This window comes from Saccopteryx leptura, chromosome 1, assembly GCF_036850995.1.
Source record: "Saccopteryx leptura isolate mSacLep1 chromosome 1, mSacLep1_pri_phased_curated, whole genome shotgun sequence".
NCBI classification, from domain to species: domain Eukaryota; kingdom Metazoa; phylum Chordata; class Mammalia; order Chiroptera; family Emballonuridae; genus Saccopteryx; species Saccopteryx leptura.
Window position 1 is genome coordinate 98,144,641 of NC_089503.1, and position 23,507 is coordinate 98,168,147.

A 23,507-nucleotide genomic window follows, 5' to 3' on the forward strand; every position below is an offset into this window, starting at 1 on the left:
ATAAGAATGTGATGGTAATGGGGTGGGGGTGGGGGTTGGGGAGGGGGCAAGTAAGGAGAGAGAGGGTGTGGGGGGAGGGGAGGGGAGGGGCACAAAAAAAACAGATAGAAGGTGACAGAAGACAATTTGACTTTGGGTGAGGGGTATGCAACATAATCAAATGTCAAAATAATCTGGAGATGTTTTCTCAGAACATATGTACCCTGATTTATCAATGTCACTGCATTAAAATTAATAAAAATAAGATAATAAAAAAAGAAAGAAAAATAAATAAATATGATGAGGTTGCAGAGATCTGGGTTCTCAGACCTAGAGGCTAGGAGTCCCCTGTACCCATCTCTTCTCTATCTTTTGTTTTGTGTGTGTTTTTTCTTAAGTCTTACATCTTCCTTTCGTTAACATCCATTTCCGAGCTGGTTGCAGCTCATAGCAGGTTACATATAACAGCTGACTATAATCCAAGAAGATCTAGAACCAACACAACTGGTAGTGGGTGGCAGACAGCACCAACCCTAGACTTAGCTAGCTATACAAGCAGCATGCCCAAAGGAGTTGTCTAGCAGGCACCAGACACTGTGGAGAATTAATAGACCCACCCAAGAGGACAAACACTGCACAGTGGGTAATATACATGATCAAGGTAGACCCTTAGAGCCAGCCAGCCTGAAGGGATAACCGTTCCCATGAAAAAGACTAACTGTATTAAATACTCACATACAATAGGACGGAAAACAGTACCCTCAAGAAGCATTCCTAGAGCAAGAAAAACAGGTGGCTTAGAGGACAGTACCACCGAGCCCATCTTCCTCAAAAAGACACCACAAAAATTTCAAAGTCAGACAGCGCTACCTAATACATGGACAAAATGGGAAGACAAAGAAACATGACCCAAATGAATCAACAAGAGAAATCCCCAGAAAAAGAACTGAATGAAATGAAAGTAACCAAACTACCAGATGCAGAGTTTAAAATAATGATTTTTAGGATGCTCAAGAATCTTAGAGCAACAATGGATGAACATAATAAGCACCTAAATAAAGAGACAGCAAGCATCAAAAAGGACATTGAAATAAAAAAAGAACCAGTCAGAAATGACAAATACAGCCTGACCAGGCGGTGGTGCAGTGGATAGAGCATTGGGCTGGGATGCAGAGGACCCAGGTTCAAAACCCCAAGGTCGCCCTGGCCGGTTGGCTCAGTGGTAGAGCGTCGGCCTGGTGTGCGGGGGACCCGGGTTCGATTCCCGGCCAGGGCACATAGGAGAAGTGCCCATTTGCTTCTCCACCCCCCCCTTCCTGTCTCTCTCTTCCCCTCCCGCAGCCAAGGCTCCATTGGAGCAAAGATGGCCCGGGTGCTGGGGATGGCTCCTTGGCCTCTGCCCCAGGCACTAGAGTGGCTCTGGTCGCGGCAGAGTGACGCCCCGGAGGGGCAGAGCATCGCCCCCTGGTGGGCAGAGCGTCACCCCTGGTGGGCGTGCCAGGTGGATCCCGGTCGGGCGCATGCAGGAGTCTGTCTGACTGTCTCTCCCCATTTCCAGCTTCAGAAAAATACAAAAAAAAAACAAAAACAAAAAAACAAAACAACCCCGAGGTTGCCAGTTTGAGCACAGGCTCATTTGGTTTGAGCAAGGCTCACCAGCTTAAACCCAAGTTCGCTGGCTTGAGCAAGGGGTCACTTGGTCTGCTGTAGCCCCCAGTCAAGGCACATATGAGAAAGCAATCACTGAGAAACTAAGGAGCCGCAACAAAGAATTGATGCTTCTCATCTCTCTCCCTTCCAGTCTGTCTTTTCCTCTCTCTGTCTCTCTCTGTCTCTGTCACAAAAAAGAAAGAAATGACAAATACAATATCAGAAATTAAGACTGCACTAGAAGGAATCAACAGCAAGCTGGATGAAGCAGAGGGTCAAATCAGCAATTTAGAGGACAAGATAAACAGAAGCACAGAAGCAGAGCAGCAAAACGAAAAGAGGCACAAAAGACTGAGGAAACTCTAAGAGAACTCTGTGACAACATGAAGAGACACAATAGCTGCATCATAGGGGTTACTGAAGGAGAAGAGAATGAACAAGGGATAGAGAACCTGTTTGAAAAAATCATAGCTGAAAATTTCCCTAAATTGATGAAGGAAAAAGTCATACAAGTTCAAGAAGCACAGAGAGTCCCATTAAAGAGGAATCCAAGGAGGGCTACTCCAAGACACATCATAATTAAAATGCCAAAATTAAGAGACAAAGAAAGAATACTAAAAGATGCAAGAGGAGCCCTCATAAGGATGACATCTGACTTCTCAACAGAAACACTGGAGACCAGAAGGGACTGGCAAAAAATATTCAGTTATCCAAACAAGAACCTACAACCAAGACTACTTTATCCAGCAATGCTATCATTTAAAATTGAAGGAGAAATAAAAAGCTTCTCAAACCAAAAAAAAAAAAACTTCAAGGAATTCATTTACAACCAAACCATACAGCAAGAAATGTTGAGGGGCCTGCTGTAAAAAGCACAAAGGAATAAAAAGAAATTGAGAAAAAGAGGATTATAGATTTAAAGAATAAAATGGCAATAAGTAAGTACATATCAATAACTTTAAATGCTCCAATCAAAAGACATAAGGATCCAAAACAGGATCCACATGTATGCTGTCTACAAGAGACCCACCTCAGAACAAAAGATACACATAGACTAAAAGTGAAGGGATGAAAAAAAGTATTTTATGCAAATGAAAATGAAAAAGAAAAGCTGAGGTAGCAATACTTATATCTGACAAGACAGCCTTTAAAACAAAGGCTATAGTAAGGGATAAAAAAGGTCACTACATAATGATAAAGGGAGCAGTCCAACAGAAGGATATAACCATTTTAAATGTTTATGCACCTAACATAGGAGCACCTAAATATATAACGCAGATTTTGATGGACATAAAGGCTGAGATTGACAGCAATACTATAATAGCAGGGGATTTTAATACCCCACTAACATCAATGGACAGATCCTCCAGACAGAAAATTAACAGTGACCTTAAATGACACAGTAGATCAATTGTATGGATTTTATGATGAATAAAACTTGAGTTCGCCTGACCAGGCGGTGGCGCAGTGGATAGAGCGTCAGACTGGGATGCGGAAGACCCAGGTTCGAGACCCTGAGGTTGCCAGCTTGAGCGTGGGCTCATCTGGTTTGAGCAAAAATTCACCAGCTTGGACCCAAGGTTGCTGGCTCCAGCAAGGGGTTACTCAGACTGCTGAAGGCCCGTGGTCAAGGTACATATGAGAAAGCAATCAATGAACAACTAAGGTGTTGCAATGTACAACGAAAAAACTAATGATTGATGCTTCTCATCTCTCCGTTCCTGTCTGTCTGTCCCTGTCTATCCCTCACTCTGACTCTCTCTCTGTCTCTGTAAAAAAATAAAATAAAATAAATAAAATTAATTTAAAAAAATTTTAAAAATTTAAAAAAATTAAAAAAAATTTTAAAAAAAACTTGAGTTCAGTAACTTTGTGTAATACATATTTTTTCAAATTTTGGGCCCCAAAATTAAGGTGCATCGTATGCATGGGATCATCTTATCCATGGGGAAATATGGAAGAGTGCTTCCTGAACCTGGAGGCTCCTATATCAAGAGTATGTGGGTATGACACTCCATTTCCTCACATTTTTGAGCCGTTCTACATCCCAGACAAATGGAAGTGCTATGATGCCCTTCGAAAGATGATCAACTAACTATTGAGCACATAGAAAAACTGGAAGATTATGACTAGATACGGAAATATTTTTTTTGAAATTTTTTATATTTCCTCAGATGTATCACTTCTTGAAGATAGAGTTTTTATGAAATGAACCATGTTGGATATTGGCTGAAAAAGGAATTATTGTATTAACACACATGAATTGATTTCCATTAGCAGTGTTTCACATTAACCTTTTAAAATGTTCCATACTATAGTCTTATACATTTCACTTAATTACATCTGTAAATATTGGGTGTGGGATAGTATTCAATAAAGCAAAATCAGATTAAAAAAAAAAATGACACAGTAGATCAACTGGATTTAATAGATACCTTCAGAACCTTTCACCCCAAAGCAGCAGAATAAAGTAGTACCTTGAGATACAATCAGACCAACATACAAATTTTTTAAGATATAAGCTGTGACTCGGTCTGTATTTTTGTTCAAGATCCAAGCAAAATTTCGATACGAGTCGTGATTCGGGAAGCTGCCGCTAGTTGGTGCATGGGTCCAGTATCGGCAATTTGATATACAAGTTGACTGACTTATGAGTTCGGTTACAGAACAAATTAAATTTGTATCTCAAGGTACCACTGTATACATTCTTTTCAAGTGCACATAGTACATTCTCTAGGATTGACCACATGTTAGGATACAAAACAAGTCTCAAATTTAAGAAGACTGAAATCATATCAAGCATCTTCTCTGATCACAATAGCATAAAACTACAAATCAACTACAATAGGAAAATTGAAAAACATTCAAACACATGGAGGCTAAATAGCATGCTATTAAATAACGATGGGTTAACAATGAGATTGAGGAAAAAATAAAAAATTTCCTTAAAACAAATGAAAATGAACATACAACAACTCAAAATTTATGGGACACAGAAAAAGCAGTCCTAGGAGGGAAGTTCACAGCATTACAGGCATACCTTAAGAAGAAAAAGCTCAGCCTGACCAAGCGGTGGCGCAGTGGATAGAGCATTGGACTGGGATGCAGAAGGACCCAGGTTTGAGACCTCGAGGTCACCAACTTGAGAGCGGGCTCATTTGGTTTGAGCAAAACTCACCAGCTCGGACTCAAGGTCGCTGGCTCCAGCAAGGGGTTAGGTCTCCTCAAGGCCCACGGTCAAGGCACATATGAGAAAGCAATCAATGAACAACTAAGGTGTTGCAATGCACAATGAGAAACTAATGATTGATGCTTCTCATCTCTTTGTTCCTGTCTGTTCCTGTCTATCCCTCTCTCTTATTCTCTCTCTGTCTCTGTAAAAAAATAAATAAAAATAAATTTAAAAAGGCCCTGGCCAGTTGGCTCAGTGGTAGAGCGTCGGCCTGGCATGCAGAAGTCCCGGGTTCGATTCCCGGCCAGGGCACATAGGAGAAGCGCCCATCTGCTTCTCCACCCCTCCCCCTCTCCTTCCTCTCTGTCTCTCTCTTCCCCTCCCGCAGCCAAGGCTCCATTGGAGCAAAGATGGCCCGGGCGCTGGGGATGGCTCTGTGGCCTCTGCCTCAGGCGCTAGAGTGGCTCTGGTCGCAACATGGCGACGCCCAGGATGGGCAGAGCATCGCCCCCTGGTGGGCAGAGCATCGCCCCTGGTGGGCGTGCCGGGTGGATCCCGGTCGGGCGCATGCGGGAGTCTGTCTGACTGTCTCTCCCTGTTTCCAGCTTCAGAAAAATGAAAAAAAAAAAAAAAAAAGCTGAGGGACCAATGTACATAAAGGCATTCAGTCTTGAAAAGACAGTGCGCTTCTGAAAAAGGAGAGAGTGCACTGTGGACCTTCAAAAATAATTGAGGGAAATTAAAAAAAAAAAAAAAAAAGGCCTGACCTGTGGTGGCGCAGTGGGTAAAAGCGTTGACCTGGAAATGCTGAGGTCGCTGGTTCGAAACCCTGGGCTTGCCTGGTCAAGGCACACATGGGAGTTGATGCTTCCAGCTCCTCCCCCCGTCTCTCTCTCCTCTCTCTCTCTCTGTTTCTCTCTCCCTCTCTCTCTCTCCTCTCTAAAATGAATTAAAAAAAATAATAATAAAAAATAAAATAAATTAAAAAAGGCCCTGGCCAGTTGGCTCAGTGGTAGAGCGTCGGCCTGGTGTGCAGAAGTCCCGGGTTCGATTACCGGCCAGGGCACATAGGAGAAGCGCCCATCTGCTTCTCTACCCCTCCCCCTCTCCTTCCTCTCTGTCTCTCTCTTCCCCTTCCCCAGCCAAGGCTCCATTGGAGCAAAGATGGCCCGGGCGCTGGGGATGGCTCCTTGGCCTCTGCCCCAGGCGCTAGAGTGGCTCTGGTCGCAACAGAGCGACGCCCCGGAGGGGCAGAGCATCACCCCCTGGTGGGCAGAGTGCCCCCCTGGTGGGCGTGCTGGGTGGATCCCGGTCGGGCGCATGTGGGAGTCTGTCTGTCTCTCCCTGTTTCCAGCTTCAGAAAAATACAAAAAATAAATAAAGAAAGAAAGAAAGAAAAAAGAAAAAAAGAAAAAGCTCAAATAAACAACTTAATCCTGCATCTAAAAGAACTAGAAAAAGAACAACAAAGTCCAAAGGAAGTAGAAGGAATAAAATAATAAAGATCAGAGCAGAAATAAATGACATAGAGGCTAAAAATCAACACAAAAAAGTCAATGAAACCAAGAGCTGGTTCTTCAAAAAGGTAAACAAGATTGATGAACCTTTTTTTTTTTTTTTTTTTTTTTTTTTTTAGAGAGACAGAGAGTGAGTCACAGAGAGGGATAGACAGGGACAGACAGACAGGAACGGAGAGAGATGAGAAGCATCAATCATTAGTTTTTCATTGCGTGTTACAGCACCTTAGTTGTTCATTGATTGCTTTCTCATATGTGCCTTGACCGTGGGCCTTCAGCAGACTGAGCAACCCCTTGCTGGAGCCAGCGACCTTGGGTTCAAGCCGGTGGGCCTTTCCTCAAACCAGATGAGCCCACACTCAAGCTGACGACCTCGGGGTCGCGAACCCGGGACCTCTGCATCCCAGTCCGACGCTCTATCCACTGCGCCACCGCCTGGTCAGGCTCAAGATTGATGAACCTTTAACCAGATTCATCAAGAAAAAAAGAGAGAGGGGACTCAAATAAATCATATTAGAAATGAAAGTGGAGAAGTAACTACTGATACTGCAGAAACGCAAAGGATTGTAAGAAAATACTATTAAGATCTATATGCCAAAAAAATTGGACAACTTGGTGAAATGGATAAATTCCTAGAAACACACAATCTTCCAAAACTCAATCTGGAAGAATCAGAAAACCTAAACAGACCAATTATAATAAATGAAATTGAAACAGTTATCAAAAAAGTCCCAGCAAACAAAAGTCCCGAGATGGCTTCACAGGCGAATTTTACCAAACATTCAAACTAGAAATAACACCTATCCTCTCAAGCTATCATATTTCAAAAATTTCAAGAGGGAAGACTTTCAAACTCTTTTTATTAGGCGAGCATTATCCTCATTCCAAAACCAGGTAAAGAGGCTAAAAAGAAAGAAAACCATAGGCCAATATCCCAATGAACATAGATGCTAAAATTCTCAACAAAATATTAGCAAACCAGATCTAGCAATACATCCAAAATATCATATATCATGATCAAGTGGGATTCATTCCAGGGAGGCAAGGCTGATACAACATTCACAAATCAATAAATGTGATTTGCCTGACCAGGCAGTGGCGCAGTGGATAGTGTCGGACTGGGATGCGAAGGACCCAGGTTCGAGACCCTGATGTCGCCAGCTTGAGCGTGGGCTCATCTAGTTTGAGCAAAGCTCACCAGCTTGGACCCAAGGTCGATGGCTTGAGAAAGGGGTTACTCAGTCTGCTGTAGCCCCACGGTCAAATCACATATGAGAAAGCAATCAATGAACAAAGGTGTCGCAACAAAAACCGCTTCTCATCTCTCTCAGTTCCTGTCTATCTGTCCCTATCTATCCCTCTCTCTGACTCTCTCTGTCTGTGTAAAAATAAATAAATAAATAATGTGATTCATCACATAAACAAAAGGAAGACTAAAAATCACATGAGTGTATCAACAGATGCAGAAAAAGCATTTGATAAAATCCAGCACCCATTTATGATCAAAATTCTCAGCAAAGTGGGAATACAGGGAACATATCTCAACATAATAAAGGCCATCTATGACAAACCCACAGCCAACAATATATCAATGGGCAAGAATTAAAAGTAGTCCCCTTAAGATCAGGAACAAGGAAGGGGTGACCCCTCTCACCACTCTTATTCAACATAGTTCTGGAAGTCCTAGCCACCTCAATCAGACAAGAAGAGGAAATAAAAGGCATCCAAACTGAAAAAGAAGAAGTAAAACTATCACTATTTGCTGATGACATGATACTCTACATAGAAAACCCTAAAGTCTCAATCAAAAAACTACTAGATCTGATAAATGAATTTGGCAAGGTGGCAAGATATAAAATTAATATTCAGAAATCAGTGGTATTTTTATACACCAACAATAAACTGTCTGAAAGAGAAATTAAGGAAATAATCCCCTTCACTATTGCAACAAAAGAATAAAGTACCCAGGAGTAAATTTAACCAAGGAGGTAAAAGACTTTTGTACTCAGAAAACTATAAGACATTGAAAGGAGAAATGAAGGAAGATATAAACAAGTGGAAGCATATACCATGTTCAAGGATAGGAAGAATAAATAGCTTTAAAATGTTTATACTACCCAAAGCAATCTATAAATTTCAATGCAATTCCTATTAAAATACCAATGGCATACTTCAAAGATACAGAATATTCCAAAAATTTATATGGAACCAAAAAAGAACATGAATAGACTCAGCAATTTTGAAAATGAAGTATCACACTTCCTGATATCAAGTTATACTACAAGGTCAGAGTAATCAAAACAGCTTAGTACTGGTATAAAAACGGGCAGATAGATCAATGGAACAGAACAGAGAAACCAGAAATAAACCCATGCCTTTATGGCCAATTGATATTTGACAAAGGAGGTAAGAGCATACAATGGGGTAAAGACAGTCTTTTTAATAAATGATGCTGGGAAAATTGGACAGGTACATGCAAAAAAAAAAAAAAAATGAAATTAGACCACCAATTTACACCATTCACAAAAATAAAATCAAAGTGGATAAAAGAGGCCCTGGCCGGTTGGCTCAGTGGTAGGGCGTCGGCCTGGCGTGCAGAAGTCCCGGGTTCAATTCCCGGCCAGGGCACACAGGAGAAGTGCCCATCTGCTTCTCCACCCCTCCCCCTCTCCTTCCTCTCTGTCTCTCTCTTCCCCTCTCACAGCGAGGCTCCATTGGAGCAAAGATGGCCCGGGCGCTGGGGATGGCTCCTTGGCCTCTGCCCCAGGTGCTAGAGTGGCTCTGGTCGCAACAGAGCGACGCCCCGGAGGGGCAAAGCATCGCCTCCTGGTGGGCAGAGCGTTGCCCCTGGTGGGCGTGCCGGGTGGATCCCGGTCGGGTGCATGCGGGAGTCTGTCTGACTGTCTCTCCCCGTTTCCAGCTTCAGAAAAATACAAAAAAAAAAAAAAAAGTGGATAAAAGATTTAAATGTAAGTCACGAAACCATAAACTAGCAATATTTTTGCCAGTTTATCTCTACAAGCAAGTGAAATAAAGGACAAAATAAACAAATGGGACTAATCAAACTAAAAAGCTTTTTGCACAGCAAAAGACACCATTAACAAAATAGACAACCCACACAATGGGAGAACATATTCGCCAATATATCTAATAAGGAGTTAATAATCAAAATTTACAAAGAACTTCTAAAACTCAACACCAGGAAGGTAAACAATCCAATTTAAAAATGGGCAAAGGAACTGAATATAGACACTTCTCCAAAGGAGACATACAGATGGCCAAAAAGCATATGAAAAATGGTCAATGTCACTAATCAGAGAAATGCAAATTAAAACAACAAGATACCACCTCACACCAGTTAGAATGGCACTCATTAACAAATCAACACACAAAAAGCGCTGGCGAGGATGTGAAGAAAAGGGAACCCTACTGCACTGCTGGTGGGAACACAGGCTTGTGCAGCCACTGTGAAAAACAGTATGGTGTTGCCTCAAAAAATTAAAAATGGAACTGCCTTTTGATCCAGCTATCCCACTTTTAGGAATATAACCTAAGAATACCAAATCACTGATTCAAAAGAAAATTTGCACTCCCTTGTTTATTGCAGAATTGTTTACAAGATCTGGAAACAGCCCAAGTGTCCGACAGCAGACGAGTGGATTATAAAGCTGTGGTACATATACACAATAGAATACTACATTGCCATGAAAAAGAAGGAAATCTTACCTTTTGCGATGGCATGGATGGACCTGGAGATTATTATGCTAAGTGAAATAAGCCAGGCAGAGAAAGAAAACTATCATATGATTTCACTTATATGTGGAATCTAATGAACAAAGTAAACTGAGGAAAAAATAGAGGCGGGGTCACAGGGAGCAGAGGGACAAGCTGTCAGAGGGAAAGGGGATGAGGGAAAGGGATCAGAGAAGATTAGTGAAACTATACTGTATACATAACATACAGTACAGATAATAGGACAGAAAATCCCAGAGGGAAGGGGGAAAAAATTAGGGGGAAGGGGACTAAGGGGGTGTAATGAGGGACATGGGGGTGGGGATGAGGATGTTATTTTGAGTGGGTCACTTGAATCCATGTTAACACAATAAATTAAAATTAATAAAAAAAATTTTTAAAAGGATACCACTAATGAGCTACGGCAAGAAATGTAACTAAAACTGATTCCCATCCCCATACTTTTCTCTTTCAGTAATTCCTTTGGAGCACACAAAGTAATTTAACATATATTTACACAGTACTTACTGTGTAAGGGCCTCAAGACTGGACACTGCAGGAGATAAGCAGATTCTAGTTGCTGTCCACATGGAGCTTATAATCTTGAGAGGTTAAGAAAATAATAGAATACGTAGTGCACAATGTTTAAATTTAAGAGATCTGTTATCTCTTTGCATATACTTAAGTGGTCACTTATCACTATGTAATCTCCTGTAAATATAGGAATTTACACCAAGCACTATGATTGGGATTTAGTGACCATGCAAACATAGGAAGAAAGGTAAGAAGGGAGGGGAGAAGTCCTATGAAATATACTGATTTGTCCCTGGCTGGTTAGCTCAGTGGATTAAGAGCATCATCCAAAATGACAATGTTGAGAGTTTGATCCCCAGTCAGGGCACACACAGGAAGCAACAAATGAATGCTTCCCTTCCCCATCTCCTCCCTTCCTCTCTCTGTCTCTATCAATAAATAAAGCTCGGGCCAGATAGCTCAGTTAGTTGGAGCACTGGCCTGGAGTGCAGAAATTGCCGCTTCAATTCCCCAGTCTGGGCACCTACAGGAGCAGCTCAATGTTCCTGTCTCTCTCTCCCTGCCTTTCTCAACAACAACAACAAAATATACTGATTCATAATTTTTTTAAATGCATCTTACTTCCAAAACATAGGAAGTCATTTAACTCAAGGTCCTTTTTTTTGTTGTTGGGAGGGGTAGGTAGGTAGGGAGCAGAAGAAAGGAACATCTTTTTTTAAAGGTATACAACATAATTTGATATATGAATATACTGTAAAATTACTACCACAGTAAATTTAATCTATCACCTTACATAGTTCCAATTTTTTTCTTATGAGAACTTTTAAGATCTACTCTTAGTAACTTTCAAATATATAATATAGATTAATTATAATCACCATACTGTACACTGCTTCACCAGAACTTATCTTGTGATTCGAAGTTTGCACCTTTGATAACATTCTCCCATTTTTCCCAGTCCTCACAACCTGACTCTGTCAATCACTAATCTGATGTTCCTATGACCTTGTTTTTTATTTTTACTTTATCATTTCAATTACAGTTGACATTTATAATTTGCTCTCTGTACCTATGAGTCTGTTTTGTATATTCATTTATCTTGCTTTTTAGATTCCACAAATAAGTGAAATCATAAGTAGAATCAACTTTTTTTTTTACAGAGAGAGAGAGTCAGAGAGAGGGATAGATAGGGACAGACAGACAGGAACAGAGAGAGATAAGAAGCATCAATCATCAGTTTTTCATTGCGACGCCTTAGTTGTTCATTGATTGCTTTCTCATATGTGCCTTGACTGCAGGCCTTCAGCAGACGGAGTAACCCCTTGCTCCAGCCAGCGACCTTGGGTCCAAGCTGGTGAGCTTTGCTCAAACCAGATGAGCCCACGTTCAAGCTGGCAACCTCAGGGTCTCGAACCTGGGTCCTTCTGCATCCCAGTCCAACACTCTAACCACTGCACCACTACCTAGTCAGGCCAGAATCAACTTTTAAAAACACTTTATTTTTATTTTCAATTACAAGTTACATTCAAAAGTATTTTGCATTACTTTCATGTATACAAAATAGTTATTAGACAATCATGAACGTTACAAAGTGATACCGCAATATTTCATGTACCTACCTGGCACCATGCAGTTATTACAGTTATTGACAATATTCCCTATGCTGTACTTTACATTCAAGTGACTATTGTGTAACTACCAATTTATACTTCTGAATTCCTTCACTTTTTTCACCCAGCACCCAGCCCCAACACCCTCCCTTCTAACAACCATCAGTCTGTTCTCTGTATCTGAGTTTCTATTTTTTGTTCATTTATTTTCTTCTTTAGATTCCACATATAAGTGAAATAATATGCTATCTATCTTTCTCTGATTGACTATTTCACTAAGTATAACACCCTCTAGCCCATCCACATGTTGCAAATAAGATTTCATTCTTTTCATTGCCAAGTAATAATCCACAGTATATACATACCACTGTTTTTTTCTATTCACTCATCTCTTGATGGGCACTTAAGCTGCTTCCATATCTTGGCTATTGTAAATAATGATACAATAAAATAGGGGTGCATACATTCTTTGAAGGTAGGATTTGGATTTCCTTGGATACATACCCAGAAGTAGAACTACTGGGTCTTAAAGTAGTCCCACTTAAATTTTTTGAGGAACCTCCATTCTGTTTTCCATAGTGACTGCACTGATGTATTCCCATTAACAGTGCATGGGGCTCCCTTTTCTCCACAACTTGACATTTAGTGTTTGTTGACATATTGATGATAGACACTCATGTGTGAGGTGACACCTCATTGTGGTTTTTATTTTAATTTTTATTTATTGATTTTAGAAAGAGAGGAAGGGAGAATGAGAGAGATAGGAGCATCAATCTGTCTCTGTAGGTGCTCTGAGTGGGGATCGAACTGACAACCTCTGCGCTTCGGGATGAGTCTCTAACCAACCAAGCTGTCTGGCCAGGGTTCACTGTAGTTTTAATTTGCATTTCTGTGATAATTACTGACACTGAGCATCTTTCCATATGTCTATGGGCCATTTGTATGTCCTCCTTAGAGAAGTATCTATTCACGTCCTCTGCTCACTTTTTAAATTAGATTGGCCTTCTTTTTCTTTTTGGTGTAGTGTTGTATGATTTTTTAATAAATTTTGGATGTTAACCCCTTAGCAAATGTATCATTGGGAAGGAAGGAGGGAGGGAGGGAGGGAGGGAGGGAGGGAGGGAGGGAGGGAGGGAGGGAGGGAGGGAGGGAGGGAGGGAAGAAGGGCTTTGCAGGAAGGCAAGAGCTGGTGGTGCAGCTTTCTCCCAAAGAGAAGTGCTGGCAGAGGCCATAGTCCTTTGCTGAGGCCTCCCGCAACAGAGCTGACAGGGGAGAGCCATGTCTGAGTTTCCATCAACCTGGCTACTGCTGTTTACCTACCCTGGTGGCTCTGAGACACTGCACTACCAACTTGTGGGCCCATGCAAGCTGCTTCCAGCGGCCTTTTCATTCAAATGGCATGAAGCTCATGCCTCAGCTGTTCCTAAAGTCTCTCAAACAAGCATCTGACCTTGACATGCCCATGCTCTCTTGCTCAGTGGCCCCAGGCCCGGCACTAGTGGCAGCTGACCTTGGTTCACAGCTTGGCCTATCCTGGGCATCTGCAAGTCCAGCACAAGTAGCAGCCATCTGCAGACTGCTTTGTAAGTCATGTCAGGTGCCCCTGGGAAGAACACAGGCAGAGGCTGACCTTGGCCTGCAACATCTTGAAAGGCCCCAGAGCTAGCATACCAAGTGGACAGCTTCAGACCACAATGAGGCACCACACAACCACCTCAACAAGTCACGTACTTAAGGGGCAAACTCAGCAGGCACCAAAGCCTACTAAAGTAAGTCCTGCTCCATGGGATGGACCCAGCACAGCTGATCTTCCATTGTTGTTGCAGCCAGTCCTTACAGCCAATCAGTCTATGGGTCAATCCCTCACACTAATGTGCCAACAGCAATCGAGGTTCACATACAACATAAGAGCACACACAACTCATGCAAAGGATATACCTGCAGTGCCTGGCTAAGGTGAACAGGAAGACTGTGCTACTGGGCCCCACAGGAGACCTACTACATAAGGCCACTCAACCAAGACCAGGAAACAGAGTGGCTCTATACAGAAACAAACACAGGAGGGCAGCCCAAATGAGAAGACAAAGAAGCATGTCCCAAATGAAAGAAAACAAAACTCCAGAAAAAGAACTGAATAAAATGGAGACAAGCAATCGTCCAGATGCAGAGTTCAAAACATTGGTTATAAGGACGCTCAATGAACTTAGAGGAAGAGTTGATGAACTTGGAGACAACTTCAACAGCATAAAAAAGGACACAGAAACCACAAAAAAAGAACCAGTTAGAAATGAAGGATAGCCCTGGTCAGGTAGCACAGAGTATTATCCCAATACACTAAGGTTATAGGTTTTACCCCCAGTCAGGGCACATGTAAGAATCAACCAATGAATACATAAATAAGTAGAACAACAAATCGATATTTGTCTCGGTCTCTCTGTTTCTCTTTTTCTAAAATCAATAATTTTAAAAGAGATAAATGAAGGATACACTAACTGAAATGAAGAATAATTTACAGGGAATCATCAGTAAAGTTGATGAAGCTGAGAATCAAAACAGCGATATGGCCCCAGCTGTGGTGGTGCAGTGGGAAAAAATCAACCTGAAATGCTAAGGTCGCTGGTTTGAAACTCCGGGTTTGCCGTATATCAAGGCATATACGAGAAGCATCTACTATAAAATTGATGCTTCCTGCTCCCCCTCTTCTCTCCTCTCTCTAAAATCAATAAAGTTTTGTTCTTTTTTAAAGTGATCTGGAATACAAAGAAGCAAAAAACACCCAATCAGAACAACTAAAAGAAAAAAGAATCCTAAAATATGATAGTGTAAGGTTACTATCTTTCTCTTGCTGCTTTTAAGATTCCCTTTGTCTTTAACCTTTGCCATTTTAATTATGATATGTGATAGTGTGCACCTCTTTGGGTTCATCTTATTTGGGACTCTCTGCACTTCCTAGACTTGTGTCTTTTTCCTTCACCAGATTAGAGGTTTTCAGTCATTATTTCTTCAAATAGCTTCTCAATTCCTTGCTCTTTCCTCCTCCTGGTACCCCTATGATGTGGATTTTGTTATGCTTTACATTGTCCCAGAGGTCGCTTAAACTTCCCTCATTTTTAAAAAAATTTTTTAATTAATTTTTTAGACAGAGAGAGGAAGGGAGAGAGATAAAAACATCAATTTGTTGTTCCACTTATTTATGCATTCATTGCTTGCTTGTTTCTTGTATGTACCCTGACTGGAGATTGAACCCTGCAACCTTGGTGTGTCAGGAAGACTGCAACCAACAGCTAAATGTCTTATTTTTTCTGTTCTAATTGGGTGTTTTCTGCCTCGTCTTCCAACTGCTGATTCAATCTCTACTTCATTTAATCTGCTTTTGATTCCTTCTGGTGTATTCTTCATTTCTTTTTTCTCTTAATTCTTCCATTGATTTGGGAAAGAGAGAGGGGAAGAGAGCAAAGCATCAACTCCTTGTTCCATTTAGTTGTACCACTTGCTGTTTCATTGGTTGCTTCTAGTATATGTTCTGATGGCGGCTTGAACCCACAACTTTAGAATGCCAGGACAACACTCTATCTACTGAAGCACCCAGGGAGGGCCTGTATTCTTTGTTTCTGACCAGTTTTTTTTTTTGTTTGTTTTGTTTTGTTTTTACAGGGACAGAGAGAGAGTTAGATAGGGACAGACAGACAGGAACGGAGAGAGATGAGAAGCATCAATCATCAGTTTTTCGTTGTGAAACATTAGTTGTTCATTGATTGCTTTCTCATATGTGCCTTGACCACGGGCCTTCAGCAGACCAAGTAACCCCTTGCTCAAGCCAGTGACCTTGGGTCCAAGCTGGTGAGCTTTTGCTCAAACCAGATGAGCCCGTGCTCAAGCTGGCGACCTCGGGGTCTCGAACCTGGGTCCTTCCACATCCCAGTCCAATGCTCTATCTGCTGCGTCACAGCCTGGTCAGGCCTGACCAGTTCTTTTTATGGTTGCTATGTCCTACTTTATGCTTAGTATCTCTTTGTTTAAGTTCCCACTGAGTTCATCCATTCTTCCCCTAAGTTCTTTGGGCATGCATGCTTATAGCCATTGTTTTGAACTCTGTATCTGGTAGCTCACTTGTCTCCATTTCATTTATTTTATTTTTTGGAGGTTTCTCCTGTTTTTTCATTTGGAGCATCTTTCTTTGTCTCCCCAGTTTGGTTGCCTCTGTGTATTTGTTTCTGTGTATTAGGTAGACCTGCTATGTGTCCTAGTCTTGGCAGGATGGCCTTATATAGCAGGTGCCCTGTGGGACTCAGGGTGCAAGACTTCCTGATCACCTAGGCTGAGTGCTCCAAGAATTTACCTTGTGTGGGTTATGTGCATCTTCCTACTATAGCTGTCTTGATAGTAGTTTGTCCATTTGTAGGTGGGGCCGACCCTCAGCATGACTGACTGTGAGGCACGGCCCTGACAACAGTGTACAAGCCACTGTGCAAGAGCTGAGCCCACAAAGCAGAATTTACCTCAGCAGGATCTGATGCCTGCTGAGAACTACCTTTGGGTATGCCAATTGTGGAGCTAATTGTCTCCCTACACGATTTTTAACTTAACTTTCAAGCAGTGTCATTTCATTTGATTGTTTTACTTATTCAACTAACTAAAATGATGCATATAATGATAATTAAAACATTTTAGAGATGTCATTCCATCATTCACCCTGGAGACCCAGGCTTGGGGTTTTTCAAAATCTGGAGCTGGGCCTTAGCCAGGTGGCTCAGTGGATAAAGTGTCATTCAAGCACACAGAGGTCACGGGTTCGATCGCAGGTCAGGGCATATATGAAAGCAATCAATGCATGCATAGCTAAATGGAACAACTAAGTGGATCACTAAGTTGATGCTTCTCTCTCTCTCTCTCAAATCAACAGAAAAACCTTTTTAAAAATCTGGAGCTGAACATTTTTCTTGAACTCATGCTATAAGGGGAAGCATTTTCCAATAAATTATATCCCATTTTTAAAAAAATCAACACTTGAATGTTTTAATGATGCAAGCTAATGTAAAATAAAAACATAGTATAGACCTAAAATTCTGCCTCTGTGATGCTGTACTTCAGAAGTGGGCAAACTACAGCCTACTAAAGCCTTTTTATTTTTTACACCTGCAAGCTAGTAATAGCTTTTACATTTTTAAAGTATAATAACAAAGATTATGGGACAGCAATGCCCAAAATATTTACTATTTGTCCCTTGACAGAAAAGTTTGCTACTTCCCACTCTACTTCATAATGGAATTTTGAGTCTCTCACTAAATACCTTATTAAAAATTTACATTTAAAGATATTTATTTGATTTGTCTCTCCACTTCCCCATCCAGTAGTCTCTTTGCTAGCCACTCTCTTCACATACAAGTGTTCACAGAAATATTACACAATATACTGACTTAAAAAAAACTAGAGGCTGAGCATGTTGTTTGTTTAATAACAGCATTGTAGCACAAGCATTTTTCCAACAAGTTTAAGTTCCATAATGGATTAGTAAACTGAGCCTATGAATGGATTAGTAAATCGGGCCTATGTTGACCAGAACCCATGACTTACACCAACCTGTATGGATCTCCATACATCCAATATTGCAGGAGGGGGGAGACTAAAAATTCTCAATGCTAAAGCAATAAATTGATTAATAATAGACTTAAATAATATTCACTAAACTTCAACAACAAGAATAAAACAGGTATGTGATGGTCATGTAAAACTAAAATTAATATATGTGTGAAACATTTTTAGATTTGACAGTAGGTTCTTCACCACTTATATCACTTGAAGTCACATTTAAAACTTTCAACAACAGGCCCTGGCCAGTTTACTCAGTGGATAAAGCATCAGCCCAGTGTATGGATGTCTCATGACACACAAGAGAAGCGACCATCTGCTTCTCTCCCCTTCCTCTCTCCTTCTGTCACTCTTTCCCTCCTGCAGCCAGTGGCTTGATTGGTTTCAACATTGGTCCCAGACAGGGTTGCTAGGGGGGATACTGATTGTGGTGCTTGGGTCTGTCTCACTATCTTTACTCCTCTTTAAAAAAAAAAAAAAGGCCCTGGCCGGTTGGCTCAGTGGTAGAGCGTCAGCCTGGCATGTGGAAGTCCTGGGTTCGATTCCCGGCCGGGGTACACAGGAGAGGTGCTCATCTGCTTCTCCATCCCTCCCCCTCTCTCCTTCCTTCCTCTGTCTTTCTCTTCCCCTCCCGCAGCCAAGGCTCCATTGGAGCAAAGATGGCCCGGGCGCTGGGGATGGCTCTGTGGCCTCCGCCTCAGGCGCTAGAGTGGCTCTGGTCGCAACAGAGCGAAGCCCCGGACGGGCAGAGAATCGCCCGGATGGGCGTGCGGGAGTCTGTCTGACTGCATCCCCCCGTTTCCAGCTTCGGAAAAATACAAAAAAAAAAAAAAATAGAAGGAAGGAAGGAAGGGAAGGAGGGAAGGAGGGAGGGAAGACTCCCCCCCCCCAAAGTGAGAAGCAGAGGAAGTCAGACAGACTCCCACATGCACCAGACCGGGATCCACCCTGCATGCCCACCAGGGGGCGATGCTCAGCCCATCTGGGGTGTTGCTCTGCTGCAACAGGAGCCATTCTAGAGCCATCCTCGGCACCCAGGCCAACTTTGCTCCAATGAAGCCTTGGCTGCAGGAAGGGAAGAGAGAGACAGAGAGAAAGGAGAGGGGGAAGGGTGGAGAAGCAGATGGGCGCTTCTCCTGTGTGCCCTGGCTGGGAATCGAACCCGGGACTTCCACATCCCAGGCCGACGCTCTACTGCTGAGCCAACCAGCCAGGGCCAAAAAACAAAGACTTTCAACAATAAAAATAGTGGGGGAAAAAAGAACACCTATGTTCAAAACATCAAGAGTTAATGAGACTCTGTGACCTAACAACACCGCAGAAGTATTCAGAAATTCTGAAAAGTAGTATGAACCTATCAGACTAATTCAGAAAGAAATTTTCATTTTAGTATAACTAGTATGTGATATAGAGCACAGAGAGCACTAAAAATCATCTTCCAAGACAGGCAGCACAAGAGTAAAACACCCTTCTCTCCACACTAAAATGGAAAAGCTAGAGCCTCCTTTCCTTGAAACTATCAACACCTGAAAATCATTTTCACTTAAAACTGAGCCCTCTCTATTCTTCCCAAATAATTAAATATTCTGCAGAAGAAACAGAAATAGATATACTTTAAAGATGAAGTGGTAAACCTTAAAGAGGGATCTTATATTTGGACTATAGTACTTTACAGAGACTCAAAAGTTTAATCAGTTTATTATTCTTAAGATCTATAATAAATACATTTTTTATAATAAATACAATTTTGATACACTGCATACATGTCTTATATGAGAAACTAATTTTTTTTTTTTTTTTTTTTTTTTAGAGAGAGTCAGAGAGAGGGATAGACAGACAGGAACGAAGAGATGAGAAGCATCAATCATTAGTTTTTCGTTGCACGTTGCAACACCTTAATTGTTCATTGATTGCTTTCTCATACGTGCCTTGACCGCGGGCCTTGGGCTCAAGCTGGTGAGCTTTTTGCTCAAACCAGATGAGCCCTCGCTCAAGCTGGCGACCTCGGAGTCTCGAACCTGGGTTTTCCACATCCCAGTCTGATGCTCTAGCCACTGCGCCACTGCCCAGTCAGGTGAGAAACTAATTAGAAATGTAAGCAATTCTTTCTACTCCAGGAAAACCATTTTAATCCTAACTATAAATCCCTAAAATGCAAACCTATAAACTTCAGATTTCAAATACATTTGATTTTTTTTTTTTTTTGCATTTTTTCCGAAGCTGGAAACGGGGAGGCAGTCAGACAGACTCCGCATGCGCCGGACCGGGATCCACCCGGGATGCCCACCAGGGGGCGATGCTCTGCCCATCCGGGGCGTCGCTCTGTTGCGACCAGAGCCACTCTAGCGCCTGAGGCAGAGACCATGGAGCCATCCCCAGCGCCCGGGCCATCTTTGCTCCAATGGAGCCTTGGCTGTGGGAGGGGAAGAGAGAGACAGAGGAAGGAAGGAGAGGGGGAGGGGATGGAGAAGCAGATGGGTGCTTCTCCTGTGTGTCCTGGCCATGAATCAAACCTGGGACTCCTGCACACCAGGCCGACGCTCTACCACTGAGCCAACCGGCCAGGGCACATTTGATTTTTTTAAAAAAAGATGTCAATGCTGGAGATGTTTTTTCTGAATTATGTACCCTGATTGATCAATGTCATCCCATTAAAATTAATAAAAATTTTTTTTAAAAGATGTCAATGCATTTAAAGTTCCCTTATATGCCTAACTTTCTGTAATAGTTATAGTACAATTTCTAATAATGAAATGAGTGGTACAACACTAATAATAAACAATATAAAAATACCTGTATCGTTAATTACTAATTATCAATAATTTAACATGAGATAACATGGCCCTGAAACCACCGGTATGCACTACATTGTTAATTCACACACAGGACTTACTAAGAATTTATATAACACATATGTTTGTCAAGTGCTTCATAATCATTTTTTTTTTTTTAAAGCACAGTGATAGGATTTTTTTATTTTTATTTATTCATTTTAGAAAGGAGAGAGAGAGGGGGAGAGAGAGAAGAGGGGAGGAGCAGGAAGCATCAACTCCCACATGTGCCCTGACCAGGCAAGCCCAGGGTTTCGAACCGGCGACCTCAGCATTTCCAGGTCGACGCTTTATCCACTGTGCCACCACAGGTCAGGCTCATAATCATTTTTATTAGTTGTTTCAAATCCAAAACAATCCATGAAGAACTTTTGAGAAGAACCTTGAACCAGAGAGTAACCATTTTTACTCTGGAAGAAATAACACCCTTCTCTTACAATGTGCGAGATCCTTTTAATCACTTTTCATTCACAGTATGAATTTTGCAAAAATAAGTTATTAATTATGGCTCAGTGGTACAGCGCCAGCCCCACATGTGGACGTCTCGGGTGGGATTCTCCGCCCAGGGCACACAGGAGAAGCGCCCATCTGCTTTCTCTCTGTCTCTCTCTTCCCCTCCAGCAGCCAAGACTCCATTGGAGCAAAGTTGGCCCAGGCTCTGAGGACGGCTCCATGGCCTCCACCTCAGGCGCTAGAATGGCTCCGGATGCAACGGAGCAACACCCCAGATGGGCAGAGCATCGCTCCCTAGTGGGTTTGCCAGGTGGATCCTGGTTGGGAGCATGCGGAAGTCTGTCTCTGCCTCCTCGCTTCTCACTTCAGAAAAATACCCCAAAAGAATTAATAATAATGTGAAAAAAATCAAGGAAATATTGTATTGAAGTCTCTGCTCAAATGGTTACACTGCTTCAACACTTTTCAGTATTTGGGACTATAATATTTCCCTATATAGACACAACTATAAGGAAGTAAAATTCTCCTAAATGCCAAACTTAAAGTGGCTAAATATAATGGAGTTATTTTTCAAACTTCCTTTAAAATTTTTTTTTAAATAGGTAATCAGCCCTGCTCAGATAGCTCTGATGGTCAGAACATCCTCCCCAAGCGCAAAGGTTGCAGGTTCGATTCCCATTTCCTGCACATACATACAGGAACAGATGTTCCTATCTCTTTCCTGCTCTCTACCTTCCTCTCTAAAATCAATAAAATAAACATTATAAATAATATATAATAAAAAACATATATAATAAAATAAATAAATAGGCAATTAAAGAAGTTCTCATCGAATGAGCTTAGAGTCAGGTCCTGTGATAAGGATACAAGTCCCTTACACAAAGTAGAACCCAGATAAAGCAGTGTGTGTAAGGAAGAAGTTCTGAAAGAAGTTAAAATCTGCTGCTTAGCATGCTCAGTCAAAACATCTTTCCGAAAGATAATGGTTCTAACCAGAATGTGTGGTGTAATCGGTGCACATCTTAGCACCAGCAAGATAACATCCAATGTTATGAGTATAAAAACCTGAGCCAGCGCTAGACGTGGAGGAAAAGCTTCTTTCTTGGCCCATTTAAACATTCCTATTTCTTTTATCTTGGTGTTACATCTTAATGAGAAAAAAAAAACTAGACAATGAACCAGAGCGCAATTTGCCTGTGGAGTGGTCCTGACCCCAGATCTCTAATCAGAACCCCTGAAGCAGAGATCGACTCCTCATCCAACAAACAGCCCTAGCCGGTAAATCAAACTCTTCCTCACCCCCGCCTCCTATATCCCTGGGCCAATTCCGTGATCCACATCTATGCCCTGCACCGAGCCCCAAACTCTGCACCCCCATTATATTATACTTCCGCCCCGGTGGCTTCGCAGTTAACCTTCACCCCAGCCCCTTTGTCTCGATACTCCAAGCGCACCACCTCAACCTTCCCCGACTCCCCACCACTGCAGCCCTTCCCCCACCGCCAACCCCCTTCTTCCCGGTCTCTTCACCCCTTCGACCCCCACTCCTCAGCCCAGTCACCCAGCTCCTCGCCTCCTAGCCTCGCAGGACACGTCCCCTCCCCCCGCTTCCTCTGTTTCTTCCTTCCCCTCCGTCAGCCCCTCCGCCCACGCCCACCCCTGCTCTCGCGGGTGCTGGGCAGGCCTTTCACCTTGTCCATGAGCTTCCAGCACTTCTCCACCATCTTCTTGTCCACAGTCCCCGGCGGGTGAGGGCTGAGGTGGTGGTGGTGATGGTGGTGCGGCTGGAAGGCGTCCTTCATAAGCCCGATCAGGCCGCCGGGGCCCGATCCCCCGGAGCCGCTGCCGCCGCCGCCCCCGGCCCCAGAGTTCTTTTTCACGTTGCCAGCCATGGCCCAGGGAGCGCTGGGTGCCCAGCCGCGCTCGCCGGCTCGGCTGGGCTGCAAGCGAGGGGAAGAAGGAGGGCGTGAAGGAGGGGCCTCACCCAGCCGCCGCCGCCGCGGTCGCGGCTGGCTGTCCGGCTGAGGGAGGGCAGGCGGCCGGGAGGGGAGCGGTGTGGGCGGCGCCGGCAGCGCGGGTCCGCACGGGCGCGCCTCTTCAGCGAGCGCGAGCCCGAGGGCGGGAGCGGGCGTCCTCGTCCCTGCTGGGTAGCGACCCCCACCAGAGCCACAGGCTCCTGGTAAGCAGCGGCCAAGTTTCCGCGCCGCCTCCACCGCCCTTACCCTCGGGACCGACCGGGCGGGGCCGCCTACTGGAGAAGCGGGGCGAGGAGGGGGCGGGGCCTGAGGTGGAGTTTGCGCAGTAGGCAGAAGCCGAACCTTTCATGTTCCTTGTGGGCCGTAGGTTGGCGGTGCATGAGTGGATCCTTGGAATATTCAAGACAGATAGCCATAGAAAGAACCTTAACGTTAAGTCTTTAACCTACGCCTGACAAAGGTGG

General features: G+C 43.0%; 1 protein-coding gene across 2 annotated transcripts in view; it reads right to left on the bottom strand.

Moving 5' to 3' along the window:
- The window catches only part of CBL (Cbl proto-oncogene), a 126,635-nt gene extending 103,352 nt beyond the window's left edge, over window positions 1–23,283 (bottom strand). The window contains exon 1 of one of the 2 annotated variants that reach the window (XM_066371719.1): window positions 22,759–23,283. In XM_066371719.1, coding sequence (XP_066227816.1) covers window positions 22,759–22,959 — 201 coding nt within the window. In that variant the 5' untranslated portion in view covers window positions 22,960–23,283. The remainder of the gene's footprint in view (window positions 1–22,758) is intronic. The other variant, XM_066371724.1, reaches the window with a different exon arrangement.
- Between the last annotated feature and the right edge of the window lie 224 nt (window positions 23,284–23,507).